This window comes from Lepidochelys kempii, chromosome 4, assembly GCF_965140265.1.
Source record: "Lepidochelys kempii isolate rLepKem1 chromosome 4, rLepKem1.hap2, whole genome shotgun sequence".
Taxonomy (NCBI): Eukaryota; Metazoa; Chordata; order Testudines; family Cheloniidae; genus Lepidochelys; species Lepidochelys kempii.
In genome coordinates, this window is record NC_133259.1 from 97253660 (window position 1) to 97266505 (window position 12846).

The window sequence follows — 12846 nt, forward strand, 5'->3', positions numbered from 1 at the left end:
TATTCGACATTGGTGAGGCCTCATCTGGAGTACTGTGTCCAGTTTTGGGCCCCACACTTCAAGAAGGATGTGGATAAATTGGAGAGAGTCCAGCGAAGGGCAACAAAAATGATTAGGGGACTGGAACACATGAGTTACGAGGAGAGGCTGAGGGAGCTGGGATTGTTTAGCCTGCAGAAGAGAAGAATGAGGGGGGATTTGATAGCTGCTTTCAACTACCTGAAAGGGGGTTCCAAAGAGGATGGCTCTAGACTGTTCTCAATGGTAGCAGATGACAGAACGAGGAGTAATGGTCTCAAGTTGCAGTGGGGGAGGTTTAGACTGGATATTAGGAAAAACTTTTTCACTAAGAGGGTGGTGAAACACTGGAATGCGTTACCTAGGGAGGTGGTAGAATCTCCTTCCTTAGAGGTTTTTAAGGTCAGGCTTGACAAAGCCCTGGCTGGGATGATTTAACTGGGAATTGGTCCTGCTTTGAGCAGGGGGTTGGACTAGATGACCTTCTGGGGTCCCTTCCAACCCTGATATTCTATGATTCTATGATTCTATGAAATGTGGCTTAAATTATATAGCCGTTGGCAAACGAAGGCTGTCTGAATTAGAAACCTGCAACAGTTAATAAAACTGTGCTCTGTCAGGGGAACAAACATTTACATCATTAATAGAATTAAATTTAAAGATGCTGGATATCATATTTATTTTAAAATGACAGATTATTGCCCTTTATGGGCCTATTAACTGAATTCTTTAAGTTTTATGGGGCCTTTATGCATTGGCTGCACTCAATAAAGACACTTAGGAATGCATGTGTTAAATTCAGGGAATGGCTTGGTGTTCCTGTCACACAGGCCTCCCAAGGGTCATAGGAAACCCCTTCTCCCATTATCCTAGTTTTTACACCCTTCCTGAAGATCCCACATTTCAGTCTGGCTGAGAAAAGATAAGTAGGATTCTCTTAGGCACCCTCAAAGATGTTGTCTAGTGAGGACATTGCAGGGCAATGTAAGGAGATGTGCACAGTGTCTTTGCAATGCTCCGTGCATGGCCAATCACAAGGGAAAGGCAGCAGCAAGCACTGAAACTCAAGTGTCTCATGAGGGTGTCCTCACCACAGAGATGCCAGCCCAGCCCTCATGGAAAGGTCCTATAGAAAATTATCATTTTTCCATAGTTTTCAAACCATCCTATAAAATGTAATACAAAATTATATCCTTACTACTGTATATAATTCTATAGGATAGTGTGACGGGGCAAGGCCAGATGGCTATATTAGCTCCAGGCTAAACAAATCCCTGGTACCAGGATAAGTGAAATGGCAGCTGCTCCAGGTCAATTAAGACACCTGGGGCCAATTAAGACTTTCCAGAAGGCAGGGAGAGCGCTAGGTTGATTGGGACACCTGAAGCCAATCAGGGGCTGGCTGAAACTAGTTAAAAGTCTCCCAGTCAGTCAGGTGGGTGTGCATGTCAGGAGTTGTGGGAGGAAGTTGCGCTGTTGGAGAGGCTGAGTAGTACACACCATATCAGGTACAAGGAAGGAGGCCCTGAGGTAAGGGTGAAGTGGAGCTTGAGGAAGTGAGGGCTGCTGTGGGGGAAGTAGCCCAGGGAATTGTACATGTCATGTTTCTAAAAAGTCAGCTACCATAGCTGATACTATTAGGGTTCCTGGGCTGGAGCCCGGAGTAGAGGGTGGGCCTGGGCTCCCCCGCTCTGCCCCCTGATTAATCACTGAGACTGGGAGACAACAGAGATTGTGCAAGGAAGGATAACTTCTCCTCACCTCCCTTGCTGGCTTATGAGGAAAATGGCTCAGTAGACTGACCCTTGTCTCTAGAGAGAGAAGGGTTACGTGGAGGTCACAGTGAGCCTCTGAGGCTAGCGAAATCCACCAGGAAACGCGGGACCCATGGAGGCAAGGACAGAGCTTTGTCACAATAGTTAAAAAAAAAAGTCTTTAAGGCCTGCTCCAAAGCTCACTGAAGTCTGTGGAAAGACTCCTTCTCAGCTCAGTGGGCTCTGGAGCAGGCCCATAGAAAGGATTAGATGCTCTGTGAATTTCTATTAGATTTTAGAGTAATTTCTACAGAACCGTATTGATTTCATCCCTTTTAAATTATATAGGACTTTCCCATAAGGGTTTATCTTGTTCATCGTTTCACAGAGTTTAAGGCCAGAAGGGATCATTAGTCTTATGTCCAGTATATCACAGGCCATTAACTTCATTTAGTTACCCTCATATTGAGCACAACTAGGGTTAGACTAAAGTATTTCAGCCCTCAGGAGACTGAGTTGTAGCAAAAAATCTAGTTCATCTACATGAAAGTTTGCTAGCTGAGCAGCAAAACACTGGGATATATAAACCAAATAGCTGGCAACTTTGTCCTCAAGAGATTCAACACAGCTGCCTGTAAGCATGTTACAAATATCTGAAAAGAAACTGGGTCTCCTCTCCATTTCTCAAAGGCCAGATTTCTCTTTCTATCTCCTTTAGTAATTCTGTGTGCGGCCAGATATTAAACATTTAAATATTTAATATTTTTATAGTCTCCTTCATCCTCTCGTATTAAAAAAAAAAGCAAGTTGACATGGTCCCCTTAATTGTTTGTAAATATCTGTGGACAGACATCATGTGATGTGTACAAGATATGAAAGTTCCCTTGTCGGATTGCTGCTTATGCAGTGTGGGTGACATATGCCTCTGTGCAGAAGGAGGGGGCAAATCCTGTCCACCACTAAAGGGCTGATCACAAAGGGATACACAACACACTGTATTATACTGCCTTTGGTGCATAGGAATTGCCTGGCTTTCTGCACCGTGGTGAATGTTGCCCAATGTGCACTTATTGTGGTTAAAGGAAATGAGTCACCTTGAACAGTAGTTGATCCTACTGCAGCCTAAAATAACTGTTGCACTTTCTGAAGACCATTCTCTCGCTCCAAGCTGCATTGAACTTGTCTGTGGTTATTATTTCCTCTGTCACAAGGGAGGATGTATTTTGGTCTTCCTACTGATTTGCTTTTGCAAAGCAAAATCTGCAATGTTTTTTGCTTCAGTCTTTATCTTCAAGGAGCTCTATGGCTTAGGCTTAGCATATCTAAAAGATTGCTCAGAGCTTGAGAATGAAGACATTGGTTGACAACTCCCCTCCTCAGGCACAAGGGAACTTTCCACCTTAAGTGTAAAGCTCATGTGTGCTGGAGACAGAGCGTTCTTGGGGGCCGTTGAGAGGCTGTGGAATGAATTCTTCAGGCATTAAGGACCATCACAGACCTCACCACTTTCCACTCCAAATGCAAGCCATGTTTCTTTGATGTGCTCTCTCTAGTACAAACTCAAAGCAGTGTTTACATTAAAAAAACAACCATACCAAACTAAAACACTTTACTGCACACACAGCTTTCCCTTGAGGAGAGGATGAAAGAACAAACCACATGAGACAGATGTTAGTCCCTTTTTGCTTAATAAACTATTGGAAGGTGCTAGGAGACTACGGTGATGAGGGAAATATGTAGAGTAGAATAGAAGTTGCTGCTGCCCCAGGTGGTGTCAACAATGAAATATCTCTAGACACTTCTTTTAAATAAGGTTTTATTTCAGTGATTCTTAATTTCAGATTCTTGGTCACACATTTCTCAATATTTTGCAAAATGTAAGGTCGTATAGGCCTGCATCCCTGAGATTCGGAGAAGACCCTTATATGTAAAACATGGTCTTCTAAGTTACTGAGGATAGAGTCCATTTCCATTGATTTCAAGAGATCAATTCAGAGTGCACAACCCAGGAGGAGAGGGGACTACGGTGGCTTTAAGCTACCTATTCAACCTTCTGATTCTGTCCTGTTTCAGAGGCTGCAGAGGCCCCTGGCATAACATAGGCAGCCCTAAGGGTCTCTCTATGGAAACCTCCCTAGGCTGCCCTCTCAACCACAGCATGGTCTGGAATCCCCTCAGTGCTGTATACTGCAGCCCGGCCTGTAACATGCCCTGGCTGCCCCCCAGCACACCTCCTAAGTCAGGACTTGCAAAGAGAAGCTTTGGAGGCAGCCCTATGGCTTTCTTCAACAGTACCTGTGTGAGGGGAATTCTCTCTCAGCAGGAACTGGGGCTTTTAGGACCCTTTTATGTCACACAAGCCCTTTTATCTGGTGTAAAGTTGCTGGAGCAGGGGTAAGGATCTCACCCACTGTGTACTGGATACAGCCATTATGGTACAAAATCATTGCTGAACTCCCCTAAACTTTTAGCCTGTGGTGCATGCACAATTTTATAAGTAGAGTCTATAAACCAGAATGTGAATCAATTGAGTCTGAAATGAACATCTAACAATCCAAGCTTCCCTAGTCTCCATTGTATTTACTTCTTTTGAAGAATGTTAGGGTATTATAGAGAAATGCACTCCAAATTTTCTGTCTGCTGTCAACTCTCAATTAATTAAAGCCTGCTAGTTTGGATTAAAGTTTTTTTTAATTAAACACAGATTTAACAGGTCTCACCTGGGATATGCCAGTATTTTTTAATTACCTTTTTTTTCTTGATCCTCTTCATTATTTGAGTCCTTTGGAATGAAGATCTCTTTAATAGCAATTAAGTCATTTTTCACAGTTTCTAATTCCTCTCCATTAAGTGATGTTAAAAATGACTGAATCTGAAGAAGGAAATGACAGTGATCACTACTAACCCAAATCACCCCTCTCTTTCACCCCTCTGAAATTACAAATTTTGTTCCTGACCCCAAGGTGTGTTGAGCAGTAGACAAGAACTCCCATTAAAAGATCAGGTCCTTTATCTAATCTATCAACCTACCTTATCTAGGGATTAATTATGTGTTCATCCACTTGGTATCCGAATTTCTTACAAATATTACACAAGCCTTACAAGATATTTGAGCACATTTTTTGGATTAAAACCAATTTATTTTAACATCTTATAATTATTCTGGGAAGGCTCTGGTGAAGAGAGTGGGTAGGAAGAGCAGAGGGGAAGACTCCCTGTCAGCCTGAACAGCTGTGGCAGGGAATTCCAGAGTAGTGGCCCTGTTCCCTACTCCCACAGAGTTTATCCACATTACTGACAGTCCAACTGTTCTGAAGAATGCAGTGGTCATGGCAGATCATTGTGCTGGAGAAAGTCTGGTTCTAGCCCACTGAGAGTTTTGAAAATAAAGGCTATGAACCTAGGGAATGACTGTTAGTAGTCTGCTCTCTTCACAAGCCGCCTTAGTCCCACCAAATTCGCATAGGCTGTCTTTGATGGACACTCACCAGTCTGTTTTCTTCTTCAACTAGGAATACCCTTGCAGAGTCCCCAAACTGCTGTCAGTTTTCCTCCCCATGTAGGCTGCTTGATCTGCAGTTGATACCCAAGCACTGAACACTCTTGCTTACAAGAGATGAACCTCATTTCATTATAAAGAAGTCTGAGCTCTGGTTAACTTGAATTTAAATGGACTCAAGCTAAGTTTTGGCTATGATGAATGTGAAGGTGTTTTTACTTCTTTGTTTTTATAGGATCTGACTGTGATTTTGTATTTACAATTGTACACCTAGAAATAGGTGCAATGCTACAATACAGGGACATTAGGTGTCAAAAGTGCTATGGAAACGGGCCTGCAGTTATTTGTGCAAGAAAAACAGGAGGCTGAAGTGAGACCCTTTTAAAAAAGCAGGACCATTCTGTTTAAGAAAAACTATTCCTTACACTTCAATTTTTTGGGAGGGCAGAGAGAGATGGACTTAAAAAGAAAAAGGTGGAGGAAGATACCCTGAGAAATGTATTTGGAAAAATGTCACAATGTATAAATGACACCACTGAGTGCGCAACAAAGCTTTCCTGAATGCATGAACAGCAGAGCCAATAAACTGACAGTTGAAAGCTAGCTGTCACAGAGACCTTATTAACCTAAGGATGTGTCTTAAAGTAATCTTACAGGGTTTGTCTACACAGCAATAAGCCCGTGTCTGAGTCTGGACTCAAGTCAACCCCCTCTTGCATCCACACTGCAATTGTGCTAACCTAGGGCTCAGATCCCAGGACCCCATAGGGTAGTAGAGTTTGAGCCAGAGTTAAGCCTGGACCTAGGGTCGGAGCCCTATTGCTATCCTGTGTGCACATGGTCCTGGTTTGACTTGGGATCCTGAGAATCTTCCAGTCGTATCCTACAGTTCCTGACAGCAGAGTAGCAGTACTGCAAGCAGCCAGGACAGTGGTCCGGAAGTGCCTGCAACCTCCTGGAGTACTGGTGGCTCTGGCTCCTGCGCCTCCTTGCTGTCGTGTGGAGCTTGCCCAGAGCAGGGAGCAAATTTGCCAGGTGGGATGTGGCTCCTGGCTGTTGGGGATCATTACCCCCCTGGCCGTGGTGAGCCAGGAGCTCTCCCACTCCCTCTCTCTGCAGGGTGGCGCTCTGTTTTCTGACCCTTGCTCCTGGGCTCCCACTGCCCTTCCTCGGGCTGTGTGTGCAGGGACGCCCTGTCTGTGTGCACTGTCAGGGTGGTGAGTGGGAGCTGGTCCCCAAACTTCCCTGCAGCCTCCTGGAATGCAGCAGGGACAGGAATAAGGGCCTGGGGGGTGTTGGAGGACAGTGCACCCCAAGCCTGGGATGCACTTCACCAGTCTGTAGCCTGCAGCAGCCATGCTCAGGTGTGTGTGTGTGTTTTAAGAGATGGGATCTTCGGGAGGACAGCAGCGATCCCCCAGCTGGGTCATGCAGGCAGGGGCCACACATTCCTGGTCGGAATGGAGCAGGGAAGGAAGCAGCTAGTTCTTGATCCCCTGGGGGGATTGCCAAGAGCTGAAGAACTTGATTATTGGGCAGACCAGTGGATCACAGCGTTGGCTGCTTCTCGAGACTTGTTAGTAAAAAGTGAGAGTAAGAAAGTGCCAGCTGCTGAACGTTGGAGGCTGCTTCTGCACCAGTCTTCAGCTGGGTCAGGGTTAGAAGACTTTAGACAGGGTGGTGACTCAGGTACAGTGTATGACCCCTTTGGAGTGTTCCTTCTGCAGGGTGAGTGATCTGCAGTTTGCACAAGCACACTATCAACCACAACAAATTTATTTTTTATCATGTCCTTTTGACTTACATTGCATGGCAATCAAGACCACCCCCTCCCAAACACTGCCCCCTCACCAAAAATGAGCCAGTTTTCCCCTCCCCTCAAAGCACATTCCTACAGGTACTATTCTCCCTCTCCCATTGGGCCATGCAAATCTGTAATGTGAGCACACAAAGTACCCCTTACTTCTGCTGCTTGGGTGCAATCAGCTCCCGCCACGCTAGCTTCACTTTCCGGCTGAGCATACCAATCCAGTGTTCCCTTGCTGTCATAGGTCCTTTTAGAGGGAAATGGCCTACCTCTGGCTTCACAAAGGTTGTGAAGAGCACAGCAAGCCACAGTAACACAGACAGCAGTAATTACACCGGCATCTAATGGGTTTGTAAACACCTCCAACAGGATATTAATCTGCCAAAAGCACATTCAACAATCATTCTACACCTGCTTAGAGTGTAATTAAACTTTTTTTTGCCTGGGCCTCTGAAATCAGGGTATGGTTTCATAAGCCAAGGCAAAAGAGTGTACGCGGGTTCCCCCATAACAACAGTGGGGACAGTAACACCATTTATATCAATGTCATTTGGTAGGAACAGTGTCCCAGCCTGTCCATGAATCTAGACTCCAGAGTAGCAAAAAACTCTGGCATCATTAACTTCTCCCTTATAGCCCACACTGACATTCATAAATCTGCCTCTGGGGTCCACTAGTGCCTGCATAACAATGGAGTGATACCCTTTGCAGTTTATGCACTCATGTACTCCTTGAGGAGGGCCAACTATGGGCACAAGTCCCATCAACAGCACCACCACTCTTAGGAAACAGAGTGGGCAGTAGAGTTTTCCCATAGTACACCGTGTTCCTAGGGCTAGAATGTTGACATTGGTGGGGGGCATTAGGCACTCTGGAATATGGTTACTTTTGACTTGGGTCAGTGCACTGCAGTGTGGATATTAGAGTCCTAGGTTTGAGCACGGGTCAGAAAATTCTTAACCTAGGGTTAAAATGCAATGTAGATGCTCAAGCCCAGGTTTCCCTGATGTGGGTCAGCTGACTCAAGTCCCAGTTACCCTAGGTTACATTGCTGTGTAAACCTAGCCACAGAGACTGCTTACATTTCTATTTATATCTTGGGTTGGTCAACAACAGGATAATAACACAATGCAATAAAGAATATTTAGAAGTTAAATAAATAATCTAGAATGCATTATATTTTATTAATCTCTTGGTGTAGTTGGTGCAAGGTTCCTGAATATAAATGGTAACACCTTTAATAAAAACATTACACTTGAGTCTTCTGATAAAGCTTGAAAGGGCATTACCACCGTGTAACAGGTTTAAAAATGCAGAACACATAATGTCTTAACAACTAGAACTTTCAATAGCAGATTTCCTTGCTTTCTTTGTGCTAAATCCTGGTCCTCCTGAAGTCACTCGGAAAATGCTCATTGACTTCATGATATAAGGGATTGACCCTTGGGACCAAATCAAAGCCCACTGAAGTCAATGAAAAAACTCTTATTGACTTTAATGGGACTTGTATGAGGAGATTAATGCTTACAAAAAGTATTTCACTAAACATTGTGTTTGTTATTTATGCAGCTTGTATACTGTACCTTGGCTTCACTTTCATTTGACAGAATTTCCAGAGCTTCAAGATGGGACAAACCTTGAAACTCATCAAAAAGCAGCCCATAATGTACTGTCCTTTCAACTGTAACTTGATGGGCCAATCTCTGCTTCTCTTTCTCTTTCGCTTCTCGCAACAGCTGAAAAAATATACATCATTCCTGGTAATTTACTGACCGCACTGCAGATTTGGCAGTTTTTATTACTCTCAGCCTCATCTCTTCTAGGCAATAATAATAAAATTTGGGACGATATCACACCTGCAGAGCTGAAATTTTAGTCAGCCTCGGATATCCCTCATAATTTTTTTTGATAAACCTCTCTAATAAAATATTTAAGTAGCGTTCTATATGTGGTTTTCTCTATGGTAATTATTAACTGTCTTTAAAAACCAACAACAAATAACATTGCTCATATCCTCAAATGCAGTGTCGGCTACAGGTAATACCTTATAAATTTAGCTATCATTTGCAAGGGAAGAAAAATTAAAAAGTCTTTACTTCATCTAGTGAGTCATCTGATACAGGTCCTATGGTACGTATACATAGAACACAATCTCTGCAGAATGCTGTTTCCAGGGTTCCTACCCACATGAAGTATTTTCAATATATAGTGAAACCTGCCGTAAATGACCTTTGGACCCACAAAAATCATTTGCTTAATGAAGGTAGGCTTTTGTAATAAAAGAGGATCAGAACTGTACTCCATACATTTGGAGATATTATGGAGTACTCTCTTAATACAGAAGGTTGCGTAAGGAGAAATGGCCTCTTGTACACATTTTTCACTGCATTTATGAGTTAAATTTCAACCTATCCAAAGCCTATCCACCACTTAAGCCTATTTTGACATTTAACGCTTATGTGGCACTTTGGCCTTCTCCTGTTCCTCTGCACAAGAATGAAATATCTAGCTCTACCATGTTTGCACTATTTCCTATTTCAATTTGGTATGACATGGCATTCAAGTATTCATTAGACGTACGAAGTATATTGGGTCGGATTTTCAAATGAGCCCCATTTTCAATACTGCATACACAATTCTTCATACCTAAATTTTGCATGCACAAATTACATTAAAAGGAAGCAGCGGACTGGGACTCAGGAGAACTGGGTTCAGTTATTCTACAACTTTCCGTGTGAACCTAGGCAATCACTTTACCTTTCTCTGCCACATTTTCCCACCTCTTATAACCTCCATTTAACACTTCCTTTCTCCCTTGCCTATTTAGGCCCCAGTTCAGGACCACACTTAAGCACATGCTTAACTTTAAGTATCCCCTTAAGTGCAGTCCAGAATAGGATGGACATGCCATCACTTAACTGAATGTATTAACATATACCTGCTCATGCAATTAGCTGGTTTCATGTAGATGTTTATTTTTTGCAGACGCAGCTGTAGTCCAGTGTTTGAAAAACTGGTTCTTACAATTTAGATGACTTTTTTCAGATCATAAATTTTCAGTCAGATCAAATATTGAGTCTACATTACTTGAGAGAGTCCCCTTTATTACCAGAGTTGCAATATTAGATTGTGAAGTGCCTTGGAATGCTTTACAAGAAACACATTACCCAAAACTAAGCTGTGATCTTGCAATCAGATCCACTTAGAAACTTCAACTGCAGTATTGGGGCTGTGGTATTTTATGGCTATACATATTTCTTGTTTAACAGTAATGGCCATTTGGGGCACTGCTCAAGTAGATATAGGTAAAGTGTATAATTATGTAATTTGCTTAGTACGAATTAGTTTGCTTTTGATCTGCTCTAACAGTATCATTCTGTTTCTGCTTAAAGTGGTAGATGTTAAAAATGAAACATTTTACTAAGAGAAAAATATCTCACTGCAATATTACATTCTACAAAAAGGAAAATACTGTGGTAATATAAAGGCTTCCTTTTAATGTCTACTGCTATAGGATTTCCCTTAACCTTACTACATACACTAGAGATTTTATGCTACCTAGGTCTATTTGTGTTTATTAATACACACACACACAAACACTGTTTATTGATGAAATTCTATTGCAGCTAGCAAAAGTAGTAAGCAGTTACTGAACATCTGTACCTGGAGAGCTAAAGTAACTGGTACTTGCAATGATTATATTCAGATTATACTGTTACAAGGTCTCTGAATCTTTGAAGACACAAATCATGTGTCTTTGACTCATATAGTGAGGGCATGGTGCATTGCTGTTGAGTATCCTGTTTCCCTAGATGACAGCATTAATTTAAAAGAATAAAAGTAATAATTTTTTACTGCTTTAATTTTTTTCCCAATAAAATGAATGTTACATTTCACTATTACTCATTCCCCAGGAAACCACTACAACTATGTATGTATTGCTGTGAATGCAAGATTTATAACTATCATGAAAACATTTGATCACTTATCCAGAGTACAGTGTTTATCACCTGACACAGTATCTTATGAAAATCGGTAATTGCACATCCTTGCTTATATGCAAGTGTTGATTTTACAAAATACGTTACTTTGCAGTCCTGCAGAGAACAAAGCGGAGCTGACACAATGCATAATTTTTATTTGCATAGATTTAACTATCCTAAATTAACCCTACCACTGATGTGAATGAAATTCTGGCTCAGTAATCTGCAACTGCACTAACAAAACATGTTTGAAGCAGTCTAACCTGAGATAAGGAAACTGTTCTTTCCATCAGTATTTTGGTTCTCTTAAATCCAGGATCACTTTCTGCCAGGACATTCATGGTTTTCTTGCCGATAAATTCCAAAGCATCTAGACCACCAGTCAAAACACTTTTTCCCTGTACATAAAACAATGCAGTGTGGTTATTTTCTTTACACTTTAAGTTAATAAGAAATTGTAAAAAACATTGATACTGCTGATGCGGACTTTGAATTTTTAATTTCCTAAAGTTTCTCCCCCCTTACTAATAATAGGATTTATGACTTCATCAATCATCTCACTTTGCTTTGAATCCATGTTCCTGGAGAAAAAGTACTATACAAAGGCTTTATAATTAACTTATTTTGAATGACATTTCTTAGCTTGAAGTCAATAAGAAATATGTCCAATAGCAATTCTCTTAATAAATTAAATAATACTAATCTGAGAATAAAGCCATATTTGCTTTGTATACATGGATGACTCATCTTTTCCTGTAAACGGCATGCAGTGGGTCAGTACAAATCTTAGGTACAAAAGGTTCCTTTGAAGTTAAGGACCCTTATGAGAGGAGCTCACCTCACTCATGGAACTGATTTTTTTTTCATTTGACAGCTGCAAAGAACTGCTACATGGGAGATTCTCTCAAATGAAACCATTGATCCTCTGTCCTCTCATCAGCTTTATTCACCTCTCTCATTGGTTCAGCTACATGGAAGAAGAAACTACACTGGCTAACTGTTCTGTCTTTAGCCTAGACTCTATGTTTGGCAGCTTCTCAAATGAGGAGCTGAACATGGAAAACTTTACAGAGGTCTCAGCAGTCAAGACCGCCTTTGTTCTCCGATTAGAACACTGAAGGAAACTTTCTTCAACAATAGGCAGGAGTCACTACATTACCATGAGGAACCTGAACTCCTCTTTTTCTTCTTGATACCATTTGTTACCTTGATATGATGGCCTTCACCACCCACTTGGACAGCTCTCACTTTCCAGCTCAACCTCCTAATTCTCCCACATGCAGACTGGCCTCCCCACAGAGCTCAGGCAGTCACACCCAAACCCACCACCAGCAAATCGTGGGTAGCTACAACCTCACTGACTCTGTGACTCTCATTGCAGCCCTCAAGGAGTGGTCAATGGCAGTCTTCCCATGTTCCCAGAATCCTTGACATTAGAGCAAAGCTATGCTTCGAATGAGCTGGACAGTCATTGTAATGGAACATCACCCTCACCAGTTTTTCACAAGGGAAACCCTGCCACCTATGCTTCCTAGATGCTGCCTGCAATTTTCTGCAACCCCATGTTAGAGCACCATGCAAAAGAGTTCAAAGGAAAATGACTGTAGTGGTAACATTGTATACACACTGAAAGGAACAAGGCAAGATGTGGATGGACACTGGAGACGGTAAAATGGAAGAAGCAACAGCATTAGGCAAAAGCGGGGATACAGGGGAGGAGAGGGAAGAAGAGAGTGAAACGCAATGCTTAGGTTTTGAGCCTGGATGACAAGGAATATGGCGAGG

The 12846-nt window shown here is 42.2% G+C and overlaps 1 protein-coding gene across 2 annotated transcripts in view; it reads right to left on the minus strand.

The window, feature by feature from the left end:
• FAM114A1 (family with sequence similarity 114 member A1) overlaps positions 1-12846 on the minus strand; it is a 75115-nt gene that overhangs the window by 24766 nt on the left and 37503 nt on the right. For both annotated transcript variants that reach the window (XM_073342284.1, XM_073342283.1), the window contains exons 7-9: positions 11325-11459; positions 8662-8814; positions 4521-4644 (exon numbers count right to left, since the gene is read on the minus strand). In XM_073342284.1, the coding sequence (XP_073198385.1) occupies positions 4521-4644; positions 8662-8814; positions 11325-11459 (412 nt within the window). The remainder of the gene's footprint in view (positions 1-4520; positions 4645-8661; positions 8815-11324; positions 11460-12846) is intronic.